The sequence below is a fragment of the Orcinus orca genome, chromosome 13 (assembly GCF_937001465.1).
Source record: "Orcinus orca chromosome 13, mOrcOrc1.1, whole genome shotgun sequence".
Taxonomy (NCBI): Eukaryota; Metazoa; Chordata; class Mammalia; order Artiodactyla; family Delphinidae; genus Orcinus; species Orcinus orca.
The window spans coordinates 26,033,274-26,057,844 of NC_064571.1; the positions used below are offsets into that span (position 1 = coordinate 26,033,274).

Sequence of the window (24,571 nt, forward strand, 5' to 3'; positions counted from 1 at the left end):
CGCCAGAAAAAGTCCACAACCTAATCCCTGGCACCTGTGAATGTTACTTTACTAGCAAAAGGGACTTTGCAGATGTAGTTAAGGCTAAAGACCTTGAAATGGGAGAGTATTCTGGATTCTCCAGATGAGCCCAATGTAATCAAGTGGGCCCTTAAAAGCAAAGAACCTTTCCTGGCTGTGGTCAGAGAGAGATGTGATGATGAAAGAGTCAGAGATGCAACATTGAAGAGGAAGGGACCACAAGCCAAGGAATGTGGGCAGCATCTAGAAGACAAAAAAGGTAAGGGAACAAATTTTCCTCTAGAACCCCCAGAAAGGAACACAGCCATGTTGATAATTTGATTTTAACCCAGTGAGACCCATGGTAGAGTTCTGACTTACAAAACTGTGAGATAATAAGTCTGTACTGCTTTAAGTCACCTTTATGGTAATTTGATACGGCAACAATAGAAAACAAATACAAGACCACAAACAAGAGGAGTGAGTAAAGACAGAAGTGAGCCAAGGGTGCCTGGGGCAACACCAACACTTTAGAGGAGAGGAAACAAAGGTGAGTCAGCCAAGGAGACAGAAAGGGAGACACCAAGTAGTGGAAAAGCCAGAAGAGACCAACAAAGGAAAGAGTTCCAAGAAGGAGAAAGTAGGGACTTCCCTGGTGGTCCAGTGGCTAAGACTCCATGCTCCCAATGCAGGGGGCCGGGTACAATCCCTGGTCTGGGAACTAGATCTCACATGCTGCAACTAAGAGTTCGCATTCCGCAACTAAAGATCCCGCATGCCACAACGAAGATCCCTTGTGCCGCAACTAATGCCCGGCACAGCTAAATAAATAAACACTAAAATAAAAAAATTTATAAAAAAAAAGGAGAAAGTGGTCCGGAGATTTAAACTGCCTACTCTTTAAAGTGAGGGCTGAAGAAGCTTAGTCTTTCAATTTTAAAATACATGTTATTTTATTGCTTCATTTTCCCAGTGATTCTTGCATTTGTATATAAAACAGCCTCTTTCACCTGAAACTTCACCTTCTCCTTTCATGTTAAAAGCCTGAGAGTTTGAGAACTTTCACAGCCTCAATCCACGTTATAAACCCATTAAGGTAATTATTCTGGTTCTAGAACAGCAGGTTTTACCACATCGTAAACCGGAAAGAAATGTAGCTGTTTTAATGTGTTAATCCCAGTTATTTGACTCTGGGGGACCGTCTAATCCAAGAGTGAGAACAGCCCACCCAGACTGGCCTGCCAGTGCAGACCTAATCTCCATATTTAAACACTTCACCCAGACCTACCTCCACCCCCATCCTTAAAGTCCCAAACTACGTCTCATTAAATATGTACTCTCTCTCGCCAGACCAGCTCAGCTACCAATTTGGAAAATGGCAAATTATTTCACCCAGGTGAGACTGTTGATGGCTTTGACTATCTTAGAGAACAGTTACATTCTAAAGGCAATGTTTACAAATGGAAAGAAACGCTGAATTTGTAGATTTTCAGACTTTAGAAGACTAAGTGAAGAATGTGGAGAGGAGGATATTCTTAAATGATAAGCTCATTAACCTCATCAAGTTTTGACAGTCTGGGCCTAATGCCTCATTCTCACATGAAGGCCTTGGCACACAACATTTTTCTCTGCCTAAATACCCCACTCATTCTTCAGAATTCAGAATAGATGTCACTTTTGCAAGGGGACTATCCCAGATTATGTTGGCTCTTCCTGTTATAGGCCCCCACGGTACACCTGTACATCTTTTTTTTTTTTTTTTTTTTTTTTTTTTTTTTTGCTGTACTTGGGCCTCTCACTGTTGTGGCCTCTCCCGTTGCGGAGCACAAGCTCCGGACGCGCAGGCTCAGCGGCCATGGCTCACGGGCCCAGCCGCTCCGCGGCATGTGGGATCTTCCCGGACCGGGGCACGAACCCATGTCCCCTGCATCGGCAGGCAGACTCTCAACCACTGCGCCACCAGGGAAGCCCACCTGTACATCTTTTGAAACAGTCACTACACCTGCAATACTTGTTCAGTGTCTATCACCCTCTCCATTAGATGACAAGTTCTGTGAGGTGAGGACAAGGTCTGCCTTCTGTTGTGTTCACTGTTATCTCCTTGGTCCCTAGCATATGGCAGAGAGTCAAATATTTGTTGATGATTGAATAAATGAATGAAGGGTGGGGGCCTAGTGCTCTTACTCTGGGTTTACAGGTGATTTCTACATTAGTGGTTCCTGGAAACTTAAATGGGAATGAAACATTCAGGCCCCTCAAAGCTAAAGGACCAAAACCATTGAGTTTCCAAAACACACCGAATACCCTGTGTTCATCCCTGGTCTTGTCCAAAGCCTGAAGCAGCAAATAAACACAAGAACAAGTGGGACAGATTTTCAACATGTCTTTTCTACAAATGGTGTTGGAATAACTGGATATACACATGCAAAAGAATGACGTTGAATCCCTTCCTTACACTCTACACAAAAATTAACTCAAAATGGATCACATAGAGCTTCCCTGGTGGCGCAGTGGTTGAGAGTCCACCTGCCGATGCAGGGGACACGGGTTCGTGCCCCGGTCTGGGAAGATCCCACATGCCGCGGAGTGGCTGGGCCTGTGAGCCATGGCCGCTGAGCCTGCGCGTCTGGAAGCTGTGCTCCGCAACGGGAGAGGCCACAACAGTGAGAGGCCCGCGTACCGCAAAAAAAAAAGACAAAAAATGTATCACAGACCTAATGTAAGAGCTAAAACTATACAAATCTCAGAAGAAAACATAGGAGATGTTTGTGACCCTGGGTTATTCAAAACTTTCTTAGACATGGTGCCAAGATAAGTGACAAGAATAAATTTGATGTCATCAAGATAAAAAACTTTTGTGCTTCAAAGGACACTATCAAAATGAAAATACAACCCACAGAATGGGAGAAAACATGTGTATATCATATACATAATAAGGACTTGTATCCAGAATATATACCCTTACAACTCAACAATAAAAAGCCAAATAACAGAATTGGAAAAAATGGACAAAGGATTTGAGTAGACATTTTTTTCCAAAGAAGATATACAAATGACCAATAAGCACATGAAAAGTTTTGCTCAACATAGTTAGCCATTAAGGGAATGTAAATCAAAGCCACAATGAGCTACGCCTTCACTCCTCCTATTAGGATGGTTATAATCAAAATGATAGGTGGCAAGGATGTGGAGAAAGTGGAACACTCATACATTGCTGGAGGGAATGTAACATGGAATTCTGGAAGTTTAGCAGTTCCTCAAACAGTTAACGTGGAGTTATCATTTGACCCAATAATTCCGTTCCTCGGTATATACCCAAGAGCAATGAAAACATACGTCCACACAAAAACCTGTATATGAATTTTCATAGCAGTGTTATTCTTAATAGTCAAAAAATGGAATCTACATGTGCCTCAATGGATGAATAGATAAACAAAATGTGGTATAGTCACAAAACGAAATACTTAGTCATAAAAAGGAATGAAGTACTGATACGTGTTACAACTTGGATGAAGCCTGAAAACCTTAAAATGAAAGAAGCCAGTCACAAAAGGCCACATAGTATGTGATTCCATTTATATGAAATGTCCAGAATAGGCCAATCAGTAGAGATAGAAAGTAGACTGGTGATTGCCCAGGGCGGGGCGCATGTGGGTGGGGATTGTGGGGGAGTGACAGCAGCTGGTGTGGCATTTCTTCTGAGGGTGATGAAAACATTCTAGAACTGATTGTGGCGATGGTTGCACGACCCTATGACTATACTAAAAACTACTGAATTGTACACTTTAAATGGGTGAATTGTATGGTATGTGAATTACATCTCAGTAAAGCTGTTAACATTTTCTTAAGCAGGATAGGGGCTTCCCTGGTGCTGCAGTGGCTAAGAATCCACCTGCCAATGCAGGGGACACGGGTTCGAGCCCTGGTCCGGGAAGATCCCACATGCTGCGGAGCAACTAAGCCCGTGCGCCACAACTACTTAGCCTGCTCTCTAGAGCCCGTGCACCGTAACTACTGAGTCCATGCTCTAGAGAGCCCGCGAGCCACAACTACTGAAGCCCGCGCACCTACAGCCTGTGCTCCGCAACAAGAGAAGCCACCACAAGGAGAAGTCCGCGCACCACAACAAAGAGTAGCCCCCACGCACAGCAATGAAGACCCAAGGCAGCCAAAAATAAATTAAAAAAAAAATTTTTTTTAAAGTAGGATAAAGAAATGCCGTGCGATTTCAAAACATCCCACAGTTGTTAGAAACCAGTCTCACACTCGTTTTCCCAAGCATGAAGGGAAACCCAGGTTTCTGTCTCCTGGGACACTCTGGGTCCCAAGCTCATTCATTTTCCTGCGGGCCTGTGCAACTGTCAAGGGCTCAGAGCAGGAATTCTGATCCCGGTGAATCGTGGATCTGCAGTCTTCTTTCAATGAAGCACTTCCATTCTATAGAGCCATGTATTTTTCTCTCTTAACAATAAACTGTCCTTGAAGCTTGAAGTGCAGCACAAAAAATTATTTTCTTTCTTTCCAGCATAGACAGATTCACTCCATTAAGGGCAACTGAAACTCACTGGGTCAGGTGTTTGGAGCAGGCCAGAGTGCCAGGATGACCGAACCCTAAATATCAGATGCTGAACTTTTAGGCTCATGATTTGTTCTCTCCCTCCTTCCCTCCCTTTCTTTCATCCAGGTTCTTCAGCTCTAAGACAAAGGTCTAAATCCCCACCCCATCCCCCAAACCAAGAGTGCTGGATGGGAAGAGACAGAGGAGCTTCCTGGAGTTTGGGCTCCATTTCCTGGCTCTGGGGACTCACACTTGAGCATCCACCCACTCCTGAGTCACTTTACTTCCCTTCTTCATGACTAAGGCAGAGCTTGGTTAGGGGTCCTAGAAGCAGTTCCCGCCCTGGCATGTCAGAAGGAGCCAGTGAACACACAGGGAAGTCTGGCTGGTGAAGGATTCAAGAAGAAGAAAAGCAAAGACTTTTCTCACGTGAAAATGGCCAGTCTAGAGGGGAGCTCAGAGCAGGCACCAGTAGACACACGCTGAAATAAATGAACAACTGGATAGCAAAATCCACAAAAATGTAGACTTTATTTAAGAAGTCCTTGAGATATAAAGGAAGACAAAGGCAGGGTCCAAGGGTAATAGAAACCTAACCCCTGAGTGTCAGAGCACTCTAGGTGTAAAAGGAGATTGGAGTGGGGATGGGAAGGTGGGTGACTTGGTATTCTTCTGGCTTCAAAAAGTCAGACAGCCCAGATCACAGCTAGAACATCCTGGTACTGGTTATAGATTCTTTACAAAGGTGTTTACCTGTGGGAAAGAGAAAAACCAAAAGTTAATTTCACATTTTCAGGAGACTACACAATAGTCCATCCATAATGCATATGTAGCCAAGCCCATGAGTTTTTGTGAGGAAGGGAAAATAGGTATGGAAAGGAAATGTGACCTGCCCACGGTCCTACAGTATCAAGTGGCAGAGCTGGATAGAATCCAGAAGTCTCATTTCCCTAGTTCTAGAATACCTTAGAGGAGGGAGTCAGCTGGAAAGCACATATTACAAGTCAAGTATTTAACAGTTATTGGCCCAAAATATTAGAGAACAGGGATTATGTTACTAACTTCTACAAGGCCCCACAGGCTTTGGAGTGTGAAATGCAATGTGAGGCACAATGCACAGGGCCCATACTGAAGTCTGAAGCAATAAAAGCGCAAAAAAGGAAATCTACTAGAAAGCAGGAGTTAAGGTCTTCCCCACCCTCTTCATGAGCGCTTCTTGTTTGGTTACTTCTTCAGAAAAATCATCATTGACATCCAATACCAGCACTGGAATGTTCAGCAGAGCCTCAGAGCAGAGCCTATAAGAAGCATGAACATTTAGGGAACAGAAAAAAGATGGCAGGTTTCACATACTCACCAGTCTTAATAATTCAGAACAGATCTAAGGTCACATACCTTCTTAAGGAAATTTCATGTAAACAGTAGTTTAGAAAAAGAATTCCATAAAGTTGGCTGGGAAGATGAGGCTGAAATTCCTCTTTAGTCTTGAGACTGATACTGAAGGTCGGAGCCTCAAACATTTTAAATGGACACCACACCAAGCCTGAAGGGAGGAAAGGCTGAAACTAGGAATGTCAACTTAGTACATTGACAATTTCTCTACAGTTTTTCAGCCCTTTACCCTGAGCCAACTATGTCATCATAATCAATCACCACGGTCAGTCAGGGAATGTCAAAAAACAAAAGAGCTGGAGAAACAGAATCTAATCAAAAGTTTACTGGAATATATAGATTATATCCAATATTAAATTTCTGACTTGGATAATGCTTGACAATTCCAACCACTTCCAGCACATTCTGAACCTGCTTAAGGGGCTGCATGTTGAACTTCCTGTACTTTAATGACTGGCTGCAGGAAGGCAGGCCTCTGTCCACTGCTGCTCTCTTCTCCACTTACGGGGTTGTTTTGCGGACAAGCCAGGCTTCATGCTGAGCATGCAGCTGCTCAAGATACGCCAACTCAATTCCTTTCTCCTCTTCCCTGGCCCTCAGGTGTAGCCTCTTCAGACAAACCTGAAAGACAATCCCCAGGATCTGCTGAGCTCTTTGGTTATTTCAGCTGTTACAGAAGCTGGGGTGCTCTCAGACCCACTTGCCATGTCTATCCTGGGCACTAGCACTGCCTTGTTTTTTTATTCAATCACAGGTTAATAACAAACATCATCTACCCTGGGAACCTGGAATTAACCTTTTTTTCCTCCTCCCAGCCACATCCAGGAAGTCACCGAATTCTCTTTAATCTCTCTTCAGCTGGCTCTCACCTTGCCTCTCTCACCTCTGCCCTGGTCAGGCCTCATCATCTCTCACCTGGACTACGAGCAAGCGCCTTCTGGCTCCCTGCCTCCCGGAAGCGGTGAAGCATGTGGAAAGAGCACAGGCCCTAAAGTCTCAAAGTCCAGGGTTAAATTCCCGTCTTCACCAGGCAGCAGCGGGGCAAGCTTTGTGGGCTTCCATTTCCTCCCCCTTCATCAATCCCACGGGTTGCTGTGAAGATTTACAGAGGGAGCCCATCAAGTTCCTGGCAAATGCTGTCTTTCCTCCCAGTTTTCCTGCTCAGTCCACCCTTCCAGAGTATCGCAATATACAGTTGTCCCTCGGTATCTGTGGTAAGGGGGGGTTGGTTCCAGGACCCCCTGAGGATACAAATATCCAAGGCTGCTCAAGTCCCTTATGTGTATGAAATGACAGTGGGCTCTCCACATCAGTGGGGTCTGTGTCTGCAGATATGGAGGGTTGACTGTAACGGTATCACTCTCCTTGCTTAAAATACCTCACAGGGTCCTTATCGTCTTCAGCCCGGATTCAAGGAAGTATGAGGAACATCATATTTACCAAAGGGTAAGTAATTTGAAACATCTCTTTCATATCATATCAAACACTCACTCCGGGGCACAATGCAAATTCTGCATAGGTCAAAAGTAAAGAAGTAAAAAAAGTGAGGCTTGAGACGAACTCTCCATCCTCCACTCCTTCCAGAGTGTGCATAATTTCACTCTGATCAGAAAGTTTGAAGCACAATGGCTCAGGGAATGTCAGCTTCTCCTTTACTGGTCATACAAGGCCATTTCCAGAGTCTGGCCACCCCTCCTAACTCTCCACTTTCAACTTCCTTAGCTCCTTCCTCCCCTGGACCCATGGCTTCAGCCAGATTTGGCCTCCTGACTGCGGTACAGATCAAGCTCTTTCACATCTCAAAACTTTTGCTGTGAATGTTTGCTTTGCCTGAATTGCCTTCCTTCCTCTCTTTCCCTGGCAAATGCTTTATTATTCAATGTCATCTGTCCTGGGAAGAACAAGTAGATTAACTCACTGATTTAGGACTTCTCTCTTTCAAACATTTAAACTTTATTCCCAAATGTAAACTTTATCCCCAAACGTAGGGTACAATAGCCCTAAAGATGCAGAGTCTTTGCTGTTTCCCTCTTGTCCCATCTTTCCTCTAAGGAAAGAAAATCATATAAACACATTTCATTTATGATCTTATGTCCAACTTTTCAAACTGATTAACACAGATCTAACATGTTAATACTTTTAGCACTTACCCCTTTTCATCTCTTTCCCCTGAATTAAGAACTGCTCTAAACTTAGTTGAAGTCCTTGTCCTAGGGATTCTATAATCTAGTTAGATAACAAGTAAAACGACATACACAAAATAGCAAATCAAGTGCTGAACTGGGAGGTTTGGATCTTAAGTGTGGCGGTCAGATAAGGGAGGCAGCAGTTGGGCTTAGGCAGTCAGAGGCGCTTCCCGGAAGAGGCAGGGCTCTGCCTTTATCTCTGGTACCAGCTTACTCAGCACCACTCTGCGAGCCAGGTGCTACGCTAGGCCCTGGACAAACGCAGACCCCCAGTGGTATTTCAGCTGTATCAGGTGACAGAGGGAGGTCTGCACAGGGTGCTCTAAGGGCACAGTGACTGGGGGAGACCCAGGAGGCAGGCCAGAGTCCGTCTGGTTCAGGGCTGAGCGCAGGGCCTGGTAGAGCAGGTGGTCAATAAATATTTGTTGCACATACTCACTGAACATTTTCATTTCTGACCTAGACTATCTCTATCGGCCTTTTGCTCCTACTTGACTCTTTTCCATTTCTGCTTTCCTTGGCTCTGAACCTCCTCTTTCTCCTTCGGTCATCCTGCCCCTACTGGCATCCTCATCACTGACTGCTTCCAGACGTCTCCCCTTGTTCCCCTGCCTGCCCATCACACAGCTTTACACCACTGACTTCCTGATACCCAGTCTCCACCCCACTGATGACAGGTGTTAGTGACTTGTTGTATACTTTCAGAGAGATTCACGCATTTCACATTCTTAACCCCACCTTTAAAAAAAAAACCCATACATATAAAAGGTCTCCTACCACGCACTTAGTTCTTATTTTTCTTTACTTAACAATATGTCTTGAAGATTGTCACATGTCAGCATAGTACTTTCTAGTTCTTTTTCATGACTTCAGAATTGATCAGTGCATGGATGGAGCATAATCTATTCAACCGGTCCCTACTGATGACTACTGGGCTGTTTACAATAACTTGCTATTGTAAACAATGTTGCCTTGCACATGAACCATTTTGCCCATGTGGGAGCATATTTATGGAGTAAATTCCAAGGAGCATGATTAATAGGTCAAAAGTATGTGCACTGCTGGTACAGGCTGCCAAGCTGCCTCCTTAGAGGCTGACCAATTCACATTCCTGCCAGCAAGGTAGCTTCAGGATTTCTAAATATAGCAAAGCTACCTAGTTTTCCTGAGAGAAAAATATTATCAGAATTAATGAAAATGCGTATTTTTTAGAATGTGGCTTTATGGTTTCAATTATACACAGGGCAGAGCAATTCTTTTTATAAAAGCTATAATTATTCATTCATTGCTGGCAGGCAAACATTGATGCTAAAGTCTCGCCTGCTAAACTGGGCTATCATTTCCCTTTGCACTGTTAATTTGCTTAATAGCAAACTTTTCTTCCCTCCAGAAGCCTAGGTAAACTTCTATTTTGAGCATTTGGCATAAGTGTTGCTTTACTGATATGGTTACAACAAGTTCTTTAAAAAAAAAAAAACCTGTGCAGACAGTGCTTTAGTCTGGTCCCTCTTTACCTCAGTCCTCATGGGGAGGACATACTGAATGTGAATAGGAAAGACAGTGCAGCTGGAAATGGCAGCTGCCCCTTCATTCCCCTGCCCGCTGCATCCTCACCGCCGGAAGAGCTGCTGTTCGGACTGCTTGAAGTCAGAGACAGCAACTGGACAGTGACTGCTAGTGGGTCTGGCCGCTGTGCTTCTCAAGCCCAGCATCCAGGTGCCACTTGTTCCCAGGCCTTTGCAGCACGCTGTGTCCAGACTGCAAACACGGCCTGGCTCTTGGAGGCACACTGGCCAGCTGCACTCTCTCTTCCCGATTCCATGGGGCACTGAGGCCCAGCCATTTCTCTTCTGATTTTTTACTGTTGGCTCGCTTGCTTTTTACAATTTAGGGGAGAGTAGGTGGGAAGGAGCAAAAGGCCCTACTTGAGCCCATCCCTCGAGCTCTAAACGTAGCATCTGCCAGGGGATTGAGCACTTGCACAGCTTTCTACACAGAGATGTTTTCACTTCTGTTCTGCTCTCTCTTAGATATAGTTCCCTTTGGGTCTCACAGAAGAGGTCAGTGGTGACTTCAGGGGAAGGATATCGACATTCCTGGTTCCTGGCTCTAATGCCATCAAAATAGCACCAAAATCCCCATTCAATATCAAAATGAATAAGCTATTTTTTTCTACCATCAAGTTGCAGTAATCCTTCAACCCTTATTCTACCCCAGCTGAAATACCCCAATTCGTCTCTCCAAAAAGATGTATCAGCCACACCATAAAAATAACAGTCACCACCACCACTGTCATCATCATTGTCTCTTCTCACAAAGTCATTCCAAGTACACAAAGAAGTGAGGAAGACGTTCTTCCTTCCCTTGCTGGGTCCCAGTGTCCCAGCAGGTTAGGTTAGGTTAGGTTAGGAACCAGGAAAAGGCTAGGTCAGTACTTTCAATTCTTCTCTTAATGCTTAGCCCCTCAATCTACTTCTGCTTTCAACTATCCATCCCATGAACTCCTACTGGAAACCTGTCACCTCTTCAAAATCCAACCACAATCTTCACTCAGTTCAAGTCCACAATGCTCTTACTCATCCATGAGCCCTCCTGGGGGCCAGGATTTTCCTCTCACCCTGAACCCTACACTCAGCTACTTCAAACCATCCTTTTGGCAGGGGTCTCCTTTTCCCCTAATCACTGACACCAATCCCTGCCCCTACAGTACAGTCACCCTCATAATTGGCCTCTTCTATTCCTGCTCCCAGGCAATGAAGACTACTGTGCAAGAAGTCATAAATACGCAAGGCAGCTACTTTCAGCTTCATTATTTTCACAGAAGGTTCTCAGCCCTCTGGCTTCACTGCATCTCTAGCTAAGTTTCACTTTAAACCTGAGACTCTATTTACTTCCGTGTAATCTCTTTATTTCCTCCTATGATCTAGCTTCTGCCTCACAATCTTCAGAAGCTCCTGACACAAAGAGCCCCAATACCTGGTCCCTGTCACACCCAAGGCATTCAAACTGGTCAGGCCCTTCCATCCGGTCCTCTCGTCTCTGGCTCCTGTGAGCCTGTGCAACTGGGGCTCTCCCACCCATTTTCTGATCAGTCAATCTGCTCTCAGCCTTCCCCCTTCCACAAGACTCAGTCCTGTCTCTAAAAGCACGGCCTCTAGCCTGAAGGGAGCTTTCCCTCCTAAGATAATGTGGTATATCTGGCATTTGACTGTATGTCAGATATTTGTCTAAAAAGGTGAGAACAACACATCCCTCAAAAAATAACCCCTGCCTTGACTCCCACTCCAGAAGAGCCCTTAGAAATCACTATCCTGAGACACTGGATTTGACAGACAAGGACTCCTCTGGGGAAAGGTTTCCAGGGCCTGCGCACGGTCACTGCCTGTTGGCAGAGCTAAGGACCACTGCTGTCTCCAGAGACTCCAGTGCTGCTGCCATAACATCACCCTACTGTGTGCTGGGCTGGCTCCACGGTCCAAGTCAGAGGGTCATGGGATGCAACTTCCACAGTCCATCTTGCCTTACCAGTGGCACCCTTAAGGTTCAAAAGGAGACTATAAATTAGGATGGTATCAGGATGAGGTGAGGAAACACTTTTCCTCCTCCTGACATGCTATTCAGGAAACCACCAAGACCATCACAGACTCTGATGACCCAGTTAGAGGGAAGGAAAAGCTGAGGCAACTGGCTACAGGTTAGCTGATCAGAGGGTCGAACCTGCAGACCCTGGTGATAAACATAAAGCCCAATTTTCTCTGTGTGGTTGCTACAGCAAGAAGGACACTTTCTACACACAGGCATTGGCTTTAGCACTCTGCTTCAGAAAGCCTGTGGGTGCTCACGCTAGGATGGGAGGGTACTCATCCATTGCTCTCCGTGCTCCAGGTAATACCCACAATCGACCTTCTCCAACTGGAAAATCAGGGGCTCAGAGAACATCACCTCTTAAGTTTCATATGGCCCTAAAGTCTAAGGCTTTAAATTCTGTGTTACCTGGGGAGCAGCCTGGAGGTAGATGAAGCCATGTAATCTGAGCCGGCTGGCAAACTCCTGCAGGAGAAAATAATGCCAGTCCTGATAGATATGCCATTCGATGTCACTGAGGGAACCATTTTCAAAAAGAGTCTTTGCAAAGATATACCTGATTGGAAATGTAAGTAGGATGGGGAGAGGGGAGGAGAATGGGAAAGGGAATGAAAGGCCAAAGAAAGAGAGAAGCAAAAAAAAAAAAAATCAATAACCAACTTGTTCCATGTCTGTCCAAACCACTTAACCTTTCTAGCTCCTCATCAATCTTTTTTTTCTTTTTCTTTTTTAACTGAAGTATAGTTGACACTTAACCTTTCTAGTTCCTCACCCATCTTTAAGAAATCTGAATTCTTCACCTATGTCTCTCCCTCCTTGCTCAACACTAAGATGAGAATAGAATTTAGACTTCAGAGGCCAAAATCACAGCTCTCTGGATGGATTAATCCACTGGAAGAAAAGGAACACTGAAAGAGAATATCATTGGTCGCTAACAATTTTCCCTGCTGGAAACCAGTCAAAACATATAGCAAATGGTGCATGTAAACTCAAACTTGCATGTAAGCTCAAACTTTTAAGATTTCCTTATTATTACTGCAAGTAAACCCCCAAACAAAAAGCCAATCTAGTATAAAGCACCCACCACTTTTAATTTAAGGACTCAAGCCTTCTGAGTCTCCAGGCTACTGAGCCAACTTTTTGCCTACTTGAGAAGTAGAGCAGGAACTGTATTTAAACGGTGTCACCTATGGAGCAGTAAATGCACTTCCTACTAACTGCAGTATTACCAAGAAAGCAGACTCTCCTCCAAAGCAAGCACATATAAGCTCTTGCTTCCTCCGCTTCTGAGCTTCTAATCCAGATACAAGAAAGCTAAATCTAAAAACCAAACTAGTTTTGCCCCTTGCTTACTTCCATAACTAAAGGAGGATCTGGTGAATAGGAAATAAGAGTTAACTAGAAACCATCATGTCAGGAGGGTCAGTTCTGCTTTCAAACCTCAGGCATCTTGATACAAAACACAATTTACATCCTGAACAATGAACTCCAGTTTCTAAGGCAACGCTCAGCAACTGGCTACTTCTGGGAAAATGAAATTCAGAATCCTTATCTATGAATGGCTCAGGGAAGTATACACCGCAAGGCTGCGAGTGTTGCAATAAGAGAATGGCTTGCAGAGTCACACTCCTGAGTCTGGCCTGGCTTCAAAATTCACTAGCTGTGTCACCAGGGGCAAGACATCAAACTCTCAGCCTGCTTCTTCCTCTGTACAAAGATAACAGTTGAACGTAACTCACAGAGTTGTGAGGACTGTATGTAATACTTACAAGGTGCTTACAAGAGTGACTGGCACATAGTACTCAAGACACCTTAGCTGTCACTGTAACTACTTCATCATTAGGCTATGAAGGCACTAATTTGGGAGCTCCAGAAGTCAACTCTTCCAGTCTGGAATGGCTTAGCTAAAGCCTAGCTGAAGGCAACAAAGAAAAGAGGCGAATTTCTAATTCAGTATCTGAAAAATGTTTTCAGCTTCTTCACAGGTAACATGGAAATTAAGATCTTATAAAGAGAAAGTAAATATCTGTTAATAAGTCCTATAAAAGGGCCCTCGCCTTTTTTGAAGATGAGCACTTCTTTATTTCTCCAGAGCTGGTGGTGAAGGGGCAAGAGGGCATAGAAGGCCGTGGTGCTGACTGCTGAGGGGAGGGAACCCTGCAGCCCGAATGCAGGGGCTGCAGGGAAGAACCAGCTTAAGGACCTAGGCATAAATGTCCCTGCTCTAAAACCACATGCTATTATTTTCTTTCAACTCAAACAGAAAAGATTTAGATTTCTCCCTCCCTGTCATCCACTCTCCCAAACAAGCCATGTTCCTCCTTTGGAACACATATAACACACATAAGCACACGTGCAGTCTCAAAGTTCCCTGTTAGACTAAGGTCACCGTGAAGGCAAGGACTGGGTCTGCTCTGCTTACTGCTGCTGTCCAGTGCCTAAACATAGGCAGCATTCAACAAATCTGTGCTGAGCAAATGAATAAATGGATAAATGTTTAAAGGAGTGGAAGTCCCAAGGTTTTGTACCTTCTAAACAAAGTATTCTATTTCTAAGGGGTCTCTCACATGTCTATCTCACTAAAGGGCTGGAAATCAAAAGACTGATGGTAGGGACTTCCCTGGCGGTCCAGTGGTTAAGACTCAGAGCTTCCACTGCAGGGGACACGGGTTCGATCCCTGGTCAGGGAATTAAGATCCCACATGCTGCACAGCGAGGCCAAAAAAAAAAAAGATGGTGAATGTTTCCAAGCAGGTAGTAATATGTAATACATCTTCCTAATTCAAGAGGCATGGCTGGGAGAGGGGAAAGGAAAATAGGTAGTAGGATATCCAACAGTTGAAAAAGAACTAAAATCTATAGCCCAACCATTTATAATTCACATATTTCGCTTTTATAAAGAGTAGGCTCTCTCTTGGGGTCCACAGAGAAGGAATGCCTAGTCTATAGGGTTTGTTTTACGTATCTTGAATGATTTTTAAGTAATGTCTAAAAAAAAAAAATCACAATACATTTACAAATGTATTCTTATTTTTTTCCCTCCAGGAGGCTTTATGGGAGCACTAAGGAGCAGAGCTAGTTTTTCTAATTTGGAATTAAATGGGTAACCAATCTAGTGTTTTCAGAAGTGAGTGGACAATAAAAACGCAACATTTTCCATTTTGATAACTCAAGGGGCTTAAGATAGACCATCATGCCACCATTTCACACTGACAGAGGTCATTCATAACCTTCAGATAAAAAACCCTCAGTGATGTCCAGATTAAGGCACCCTCACTTCATCTTCAAATGGCTTATACACAAGTCACAGACTGGTTTTGTGGCAGAACCAGGAATTCCAGAGCATAGATGGACTAGCTCCTCTAGAACAGACGGGCTGAATTCCCAAGCTATCTGCGAGCTTTCATTAAAAGTGACTCCTCATCTCACTCCCTCAGGTGGTCAGGATGATGCTCTTCGTCTGACCTGTAAGAGATTGGATGTCTCTTACAGATTCTGGCCAACAATAAGCCCTGCCACACAACAAAGGGTCAAAAAAGGTTAAATCCAAGATAGAAGCCAATTTTACAAGTCTGCTATTTCTACTCAGAAATCCTTTCTTGAAGAATTTAAAAAAAGGATAAATTTATTTCTCCTATCATTTTAGGAACACATTTTAATTCCGACTGCTTTTTTCTCCCAGGTGATAACCAACCACTGATTCATTTGGTTTCCTAGAACATATGCTGCTACTTAAGTGTCTATTCTGTGCCTTTTAGCATGTAATGGTTATACTAGGTAGCTACCCGCCTGCTTCTATGCTAGAAAAGAATAAGGAAACATAATCAGTGCCAATGTGAGAAATTAAATGCATTCAGATTATGAAAAACACAGTCTCCTTTCTTGACATATATGGTAACTGTGAAATTATAAGTCTGAACAAATCTGTATAGTGTTGTCTTTAAAAAGACAATTTTTTCAAGTATCATTTTCAATGACAAGAGCAGTGCAGAGTCTGAGCAAGAGGAGAAAACATGCAGCGCTAAGCACAGAGCTTGTGACTGCTGGAGGGCTCAGGGTCTTACCTGTCACTGTATACAGACCTCTCAAAGATCTGTACTGCCTGCTTGGCCTCTAAGAGTTTCTCAGGGAAGGGCTCCAACTGTACTTTCAGGCGGCTCATAAAAGAAAATGTCTGGAATGTGTAGCACCATCGTGCTGGCTCCTGGTACATCATATCCAGCAAGTTTCCAAGACTGGGGGCAGTGCAGGCCTAGAGGTAAATTATGAAAGAGGAGAATTTCCTAGAAGGCATATTTACTTCACAGTGTTTACCGCCCTTCTACCCATCCGCCCACAAGTGTAATAATCAATGAGAGATGCAATTACAAAAGTTTCCTTCCACTAAAAAGATATAATCACATCCCTCAGCTTAGTCAAAGCTACATAATCAAGGAAGAGATTTTCCTACCTTACTAGACAAGAATCTGACAGAGGGAGATGACATGCCACCTTCAGCATACCAAAGAACAGCAGAGGAAGAACCACCCATAGAATTAGCACATTCGCTGATTGGTGGGTTTGTGGAGCATGTTGGAGGAGGACTTAACAATCAACAACCATCTGAAACTCTACTTGGAATCAGATGTTTCCACCGTAACACTATGTTGCTTCTCTTTTGAGCTTCCATTTGTGGCTATTTCTTTCTAAAACTTCAACCCAGACAAGAAAGTAACTGATTATTTGAAAATCCAACCAACCAAACCGAGTTCTCTCTCTTTTATAGCAAGGCTACAGTTTGTTAAACAAACAAATGAACAAACAAAAACAAACAAATCCCTCCTCCTCGATTCTAGACACTTTATGAAAGGCATGTGAAGACCCACTTACTCAGCAGGTGCAGGTGGGAACGTGTCTAAGATACTCAGGAACCCCGGATTCTTTCCTGGGCTCTGCCACTGACTCAACCCAAAAGTGAGTTTTGCGAAAAGCACTCTGATCTGCGTTCATTCAGTCACCATGAACTGAAGGCCTGTGTGGATAAGATGCTACGTGAGCTAGGTGCTGTAAGGGGTACAGAAACAAAACTAAGATTTATCTCAATGTTCACTGTGCTATGTTATCTCATTTAATCTTCAAAACAGCATCATGAGGTAGGTACTACTGTTATGCCCATTTTCTTGAGGAGAACATCCACTCAGAAAGGTTAAGGAACTTACTTGTCCAAAGTTTCATGGTAAGTGTTGAATGGGGACTCAAACCTGGCTTCCTCTAACTTCTTCATTCTAATATTTCTCCATATAAAGGCAAGCAAGACATGGTTCCCAAACTCAAGTAGCTCATAATACATATGGAAAGGGGGTGACAAAGATATGGAGAGCTAGACTATAAAGCAGAACATACAACAAAGGGGTGATCACGGTATGGTGGAGGGAATCTGAGAAAGTTTCTGGAAAAAAGTGGCATTAAGCTGGGAAGTAAATGATACATAGAATCTCCACAGATGGAAATGGGGATTAAGAAGAAAGTATTTCAGGTAGAGACAAAAATACACGGGGTGGGGGGAAAGGTTAGACAACCACAAGTGGTCCAGTTTGGCTAAATATCACCCCTGGATTCCAAAGAGGGGTCCTATGCTTTGGAAGCCTTCAGCAGAGTATGTGTGTAGAGCAGAGTGGATCACAAAACAACTTCCCTGCTTTCAATTCTGCAACCCACAAACACAAACCAGCCTCACAAATGGCCCCTGGCCGAGAGCTGGAGGTTGAAGCAGGAGGACAAATTTGAATCTACTCGAGTCTCCGGTGGTGTCACTAGAGACTGGAGGCAGCCCATGGTTACAGCATAGCTCTGAGACTGCAGGGAAGCCTGCTGAGTGGAGTAGGGCACTGCGATGGCAGATGCACTAGGTTGACTGGGCGGGGATTCTACCAGCAGGCTTTGGGTTACCAAAGGGAGCCTGTTCCAGAATAAAAAACTGTACAGAGGCCTACACAATTTCTAAAGAACCTATTTCAGCTACAGAACGTATGCAAATATCCCTTCAAACATATACACAATAGAGGGACAATCACTGGATTTAAAAATATCCAGCAATTCAAAAGGAGTGGACCCATCCGTGTGTTCAGGACAAGCAGCCTCTCAGGAGACAGAGCTATTGCCACAAACAGGAGAAAACAAAAAAATCTCAATGGGACTTGAGACTGCCACGTTGATGAGAACAGGCTATCATAAAAGAGGAACAACTGACTTTCCTGGCAGTCCAGTGGTTAAGACTCTGCACTTCCACTGCAGGGGGCATGGGTTTGATCCCCGGTCGGGGAACTAAGATCCCACATGCAGCGTGGCGTGGTCAGAAAACAAACAAAACGGAGCAATATGAAAAGAACATTCTTAGAGGAGAAAAACGCAATTGCCAAAACAAAACTCCCAATGAAGATAGTAACCAGCAGACGGTAAACTGCAGTAAACCTAACTAGTGAATATCATACAGAATATCAACTCAAGAAATTTCCCCTAAACTAAGAGGAAAAAAGCAGAAAATTATGACAGAAATAAAAAGAAATACAGTTTAGGAGATCCAATATACATTGTTATACAGTGGTAGGGTATTTTTTGTTTTTTCTTTCTTTTCTCTGGAAAGATACATCAAGATGTAATGTCACTTGTGTCCTACCTGACAGCAGTGAATACAATTTTGTATCAAACAACTTTTCAAACAAAGGCTAAAATGATGTGCAACTTCACAGTACCCATATCTCAGACAAAGCTACCTAACCAAAGCAAACGATTTTCCTTCTCATGAGATAAAATTCCAATATAGAATGGTGAAATGCCACGCCCAATAAAAAAAGAGATCAGCAGAGGAAGACCACTACTCATAAGGTCTCCTTCTCATCAAATTTCACCATCACTGAGAATCACTGTCTAGTAGAAACATGACATATCTCTAGGTATTTTAGAACAGAAAGGAAGTTTAAAACCATGCTACAACTAGGAGCTATAGTCAGGGGGAACTGATCAGATGAAAAAGAAGCCAAAATCAAAGAAAAAAATTGAAGAAAATCTCTGAAGATGTGAGACTTTCCACCAGAGAAACTCACTAAGTACCAGAAAGGATTTAATATAGATTTACATACACAGCTTTCACACACACACACACCCAGACCTAACCTAGCAAGATGTCAACAATTCATGAAAGCAAAACAAAACAAAAACTTAAGGAGGGGGAAAACATTAATTACTTATTAAAAAAAAAAGATCAGAGCCATATAACACTTCCCTACAACAGAAACTAAAGACATTTTAAGACAAGAAATCACTCAGAAATTACACCAACCACATTCTGAAAAAAAAATGCTCTAAAATATATTTCAACCAATTGGAAAATGAATCAAAATAAAGAATTAAGAAATGGGAAGAAGTAATAAGAAGACAGTGGTCAGTGAATGACCAGTAGAACAGTTAAGTATAAAGTAATTATTATGAATGTGGTGAAGAAGTTTACTGCCAATTTCTATAGTTAAAAGAGAAATTTCAGGGAATTTCCTGGTGGTCCAGTGGACTTGGTAGGACTTGGTACTTTCACTGCTGGTATCCAGGTTCAATCCCTGGTCAGGAAACTAAGATCCCACAAGCCTTGTGGCATGGCCAGAAAAAAAAAAAAAAAGAGAGAGAGAGAGAGAGAAATGTCACTACGTAAAAACATTCTGGATCTATAAAGCTATAGATTTCTATACCTGGGGGATGGAGTCTGGAGAAGAAAGTAATAAAAAAAAGTAGTAAAATTTATTTTTTTCTTTCATAGAGACCCCATTAACATTGATAAATAGGTTTAAACATTTATATATATATATATTTTATTGAAGTATAGTTGTTCTACAATGTTATATTAGTTTCAGGTGTACAGCATAATGATTCTGTATTTTTGCAATTTATACTCCATTATAGTTTATTACAAGATAATGGCTATAATTCTCTGTGCTGTACAGTATACCCTTGTTGCCTCATCTATTTTATACATGGTAGTTTATACCTGTTAATCCTACATCCCTAATTTGTTCCTCCCCCTTCCCTCTCTCCTTTGGTAACCACAAGTTTGTTTTCTATATCTGTGAGTCTTAAACATGTATATTTTTAATTTAAACGTTTCCACTAGTAGAGTAAAAATAGTAAAATTTCCATACGAATGAAGGGGAGATAAATGAAAGAAATATTCAAATACAGCAAAAAGGAAAAAAAGGAGATGAAAGCACAAAATAAGGTGGCAGGAATAAATTAAACATAATCATGATAAAAGAGAAAAATTCCCAGGAAAGGCAAACCCTAAGATTGGGTAAAAGCTAAAAATCCTGTTCATAAGTGAAATGCCTAAAACAAGATGACATACATTAGCTGAAAGTAGAGGGGCAGCAAAATCCACCAGGTAGATGCAAATAAAACGAATGCAGATGTGGCAAAGCTGTATTAAGAAAAAAAAAGCACTGGGACTTCCCTGGTGGTCCAGTGGTTAAGACGCCACGTTCCCAATGCAGGGGGCCCGGGTTCGATCCCTGGTCATGGAACTAGATACCGCATGCCACCAATAAGAGCCCACATGCCAAATAAATTAATTTAATTAATTTTTTTAAAAAGCATTAAATTCTACAAGACTAGTAAAGCAATAAAGACGCCACAAAAAAGTCATGAACCTTTTTACATGGAATAATAAAGCACTGAAATACAAAAATATAAAGTCAATTAAAACTACAAGGAGAAATAGACAAAACACAATAAAAGAACAAAACTTTAGTACACTTCTCTCAGAATTTAATAAAAACAGTAGACTCTCAGAATAAGAATTTGGAGGATAAGACTCTTAATCATTATTTTTTCCCACATATCTGAAACTGGGATACATCTTATAATGCTTACTAAACGTAATAGACATTTTAATTATTCCTTAGAAGTGTCACTAAATTGATAATGTCTTATAATCAATGACATCTTGGAATTTATAAAATATGTCACATCAAACTACATATACCTTACAGATAATACATATTCTTCTTAAAAGTCCATGGCACACTTATCAAAATTGATCATAGATAGTCAATGAAGAAAATCTCAGTAAGTTTCCTCAGTGAGAAACTGGATAAGCCACATTGATCATAACAAAATAAACTCAGAATTAACAAAATAATAAACATACAAAATCTACTCAGAATATGCAAAACACTAAAAATAAATCTTAGGCAAAAAATAAATTAAAACTACAATTACAAACTCTTCAGAAATTTCAGTTAAATTCTCATATGTCAAAATCTAGAAGACAGGGCCAAAGCTTATCCCATGAAAAAAATTTCCTGTTGCAAATGCTTTTATTATTAAGGCAGAAAAAAGGGAAAAATACACAAATTAATCATTCACACTAAAGAGCTTTAAAAATGCAAAGAAATTCTGAGAAATAAATAAATTTAAAAGCAAAAATTAATGAATTAGAATGCAAGCCCCAATAGAATTAAAAATTAAAATCCATTAATTGGGTCTTTTAAAAAAGGACAAATAAATAGACAATCATCTATCAAACCTATTCCTCCCAAAATATTCACACAGATAAGCAACATCAGACAAAAGATACAAAAACTCTTGATACAGAAGAATTTAAAGTATAAAAGAATACATGTAATAATTTTACATTATTAAATTTGAAAATCTCAATAAAAGGGCAATTTTCTAGAAAACAAAATTATCAAAACTGATTAAAAACCCTGAATAATAACTGAGGAAGAAACAGTTGTCTAATAACTATTCCCCCCAAACAGCACTGAATCCATGTAATTTTAAAACTGATTTCTGTCATACCTTCAAGGAATAGATAATTTCTATGCTAAAAATAATACAAAGCTTCCAATTCACTTTCATAACCCTGATGGTAAAACCTGTCAAAAACTGTACACATAAATATAATACCAATTAAATTTATTAATACACACAAAATTCCAAACATATTAGCAAATTAATGCAACAGTACACCATGACCAAAAGGGTTTATTCTAGGAATGTGAGGATGACATCATTACCCAATCTATGACTAAAACTAAAAGGAAGAAAGAAAAATCCCACGGTTAACTCACTAGATGCTAAAAAAGGCTTTTGATGAAAACTCAACATCTGTTACTGATAAAAACAGTTAATATCCTAGTAATAGAAGTACCTCCTCCACATGGTCTATTGAAATGAATGACAAGCACAGATCTTAACAATGATACATTAGAGGTACTTTCGCTAAACACAGAAAACATAAAAGTGACTACCATCACTGCTATTATTCAATATTGTTCTGGAACTTCTATCCAACAAAAGAAAACAGAAATGAGGTTTGGATATTGGAAAACTCTTACAACTGATTAGAATTTAGAGAAAACTATTATTTTCTAAAATCTCAAGCAAATAAAGCAAAAAAAAAATTAATGTGAGAATTAAGTCACACAAGACATACAACAATCAACTGCTTTTCTTTCAAATAGCAATAACCAGTTTGAAACAGATGAAGGGAAAACAGATCCCAGTCACAATAACAACAAAATATATAATCACTCAGGAATAAACTAAACAAGACTATTACTGGGGATTCAGATAAAAACTTGGGGAAAATCAGACTCCTGTAGATTTTAAAGTCACACAAAGAATAAAACCTTAAAAGCAAGAGAAAAAAAAACAAGTGCCTGTTTTTATAATCTTGGCTTGTAAGAGGTCTTTTTAAACTTTCACGTCAAAGGCAGTAACTAAGAAGAAAACAATAGACTTGACCACATAAAAACTTAAAAGCATTATATTGCAAAATACATCATACAGAAAAGGAAAGAAAAGATGACAAACTGGTGAGAGTATCGACAATATATGACAGAGTTAAGATATATTTTTTAACATCTTTATTGGAGGATAATTGCTTTACAATGGTGTGTTAGTTTCTGCTTTATAACAAAGTTATACATATACATATATCCCCATAACTCTTCCCTCTTGAGTCTCCCTCCCTCCCTCCCACTCTCCCTATCCCACCCCTCTAGGTGGTCACAAAGCACAGAGCTGATCTCCCTGTGTTATGCGGCTGCTTCCCACTAGCTAGCTATTTTACATTTGGTAGTGTATATACGTCCATGACACTCTCTCACTTTGTCACAGCTTACTCTTCCCCCTCCCCATATCCTCAAGTCCATTCTCTAGTAGGTCTGCGTCTTTATTCCCGTCTTGCTCCTAGGTTCTTTATGACCTTTTTTTTTTTTTAGATTCCATATATATGTGTTAGCATACGGTATTTGTTTTTCTGTTTCTGACTTACTTCACTCTGTATGACAGACTCTAGGTCCATCCACCTCACTACAAATAACTCAATTTCATTTCTTTTTATGGCTGAGTAAAAACTGTATATGTATATATGTGCCACATCTTCTTTATCCATTCATCTGTTGATGGACACTTAGGTTGCTTCCATGTCCTGGCTATTGTAAATAAAGCTGCAATGAACATTGTGGTACATGACTCTTTTTGAATTATGGTTTTCTCAGGGTATATGCCCAGTAGTGGGATTGCTGGGTCGTATGGTAGTTCTATTTGTAGTTTTTTAAGGAACCTCCAGACTGTTCTCCATAGTGGCTGTATCAATTTACACTCCCACCAACAGTGCAAGAGGGTTCCCCTTTCTCTACACCCTCTCCAGCATTTATTGTTTGTAGATTTTTTGATGATACCCATTCTGACCAGGTGAGATGATATCCCATTGTAGTCTTGATTTGCCTTTCTCTAATGATTAATGATGTTGAGCATTCTTTCATGTGTTTGTTGGCAATCTGTATATCTTCTTTGGAGAAATGTCTATTTAGGTCTTCTGCCCATTTTTGGACTGGGTTGTTTTTTATTTTGATATCGAGCTGCACGAGCTGCTTGTAAATTTTGGAGATTAATCCTTTGTCAGTTGCTTTATTTGCAAATATTTTCTCCCATTCTGAGGGTTGTCTTTTGGTCTTGTTTATGGTTTCCTTTGCTGTGCAAAAGCTTTTAAGTTTCATTAGGTCCCATTTGTTTATTTTTGTTTTTATTTCTATTTCTCTAGGAGGTGGGTCAAAAAGGATCTTGCTGTGATTTATGTCATAGTGTTCTGCCTATGTTTTCCTCTAAGAGTTTGATACTTTCTGGCCTTACATTTAGGTCTTTAATACATTTGGAGTTTATTTTTATGTATAGTGTTAGGGAGTGTTCTAATTTCATACATTTACATGTACCTGTCCAATTTTCCCAGCACCACTTACTGAAGAGGCTGTCTTTTCTCCATTGTATATTCTTGCCTCCTTTATCAAAAATAAGGTGACCATATGTGCATGGGTTAATCTCTGGGCTTTCTATCCTGTTCCATTGATCTATATTTGTTTTTGTGCCAGTACCATACTGTCTTGATTACTGTAGCTCTGTACTATAGTCTGAAGTCAGGGAGCCTGATTCCTCCAGGCCCGCTTTTATTTCTCAAGATTGCTTTGGCTATTCGGGGTCTTTTGTGTTTCCATACAAATTGTGAAATTTTTTGTTCTAGTTCTGTGAAAAATGCCATTGGTAGTTTGATAGGGAATGCACTGAATCTGCAGATTGCTTTGGGTAGTAGAGTCATTTTCACAATGTTGATTCTTCCAATCCAAGAACACGGTATATCTCTCCATCTATTTGTATCATCTTTAATTTCTTTCATCAGTGTCTTATAATTTTCTGCATATAGGTCTTTTGTCTCCTTAGGTAAGTTTATTCCTAGATATTTTATTCTTTTTGTTGCAATGGTAAGTGGAAGTGCTTTCTTTCACTTTCAGATTTTTCATCATTGGTGTATAGGAACGCAAGAGAT

At 41.2% G+C, this 24,571-nt stretch overlaps 1 protein-coding gene across 5 annotated transcripts in view; it reads right to left on the reverse strand.

Annotated features, from left to right (window-relative positions):
• Window positions 1-5,070: 5,070 nt before the first annotated feature.
• DGUOK (deoxyguanosine kinase) overlaps window positions 5,071-24,571 on the reverse strand; it is a 35,874-nt gene continuing 16,373 nt past the window's right edge. Inside the window, exons 3-7 of one of the 5 annotated variants that reach the window (XR_004475347.2) lie at window positions 15,786-15,973; window positions 12,130-12,277; window positions 6,456-6,571; window positions 5,757-6,101; window positions 5,071-5,311 (exon numbers count right to left, since the gene is read on the reverse strand). Coding sequence is in view for 3 of the 5 variants with exons in the window: in XM_033400523.2 (XP_033256414.1) it covers window positions 5,727-5,856; window positions 6,456-6,571; window positions 12,130-12,277; window positions 15,786-15,973 (582 nt within the window). In the remaining 2 variants the exon portion in view is untranslated. Of the gene's footprint in view, window positions 6,102-6,455; window positions 6,572-12,129; window positions 12,278-15,785; window positions 15,974-24,571 lie in introns of all 5 variants that reach the window. The other 4 variants (XM_004277085.4, XR_004475348.2, XM_033400523.2 and 1 more) reach the window with 4 other exon arrangements.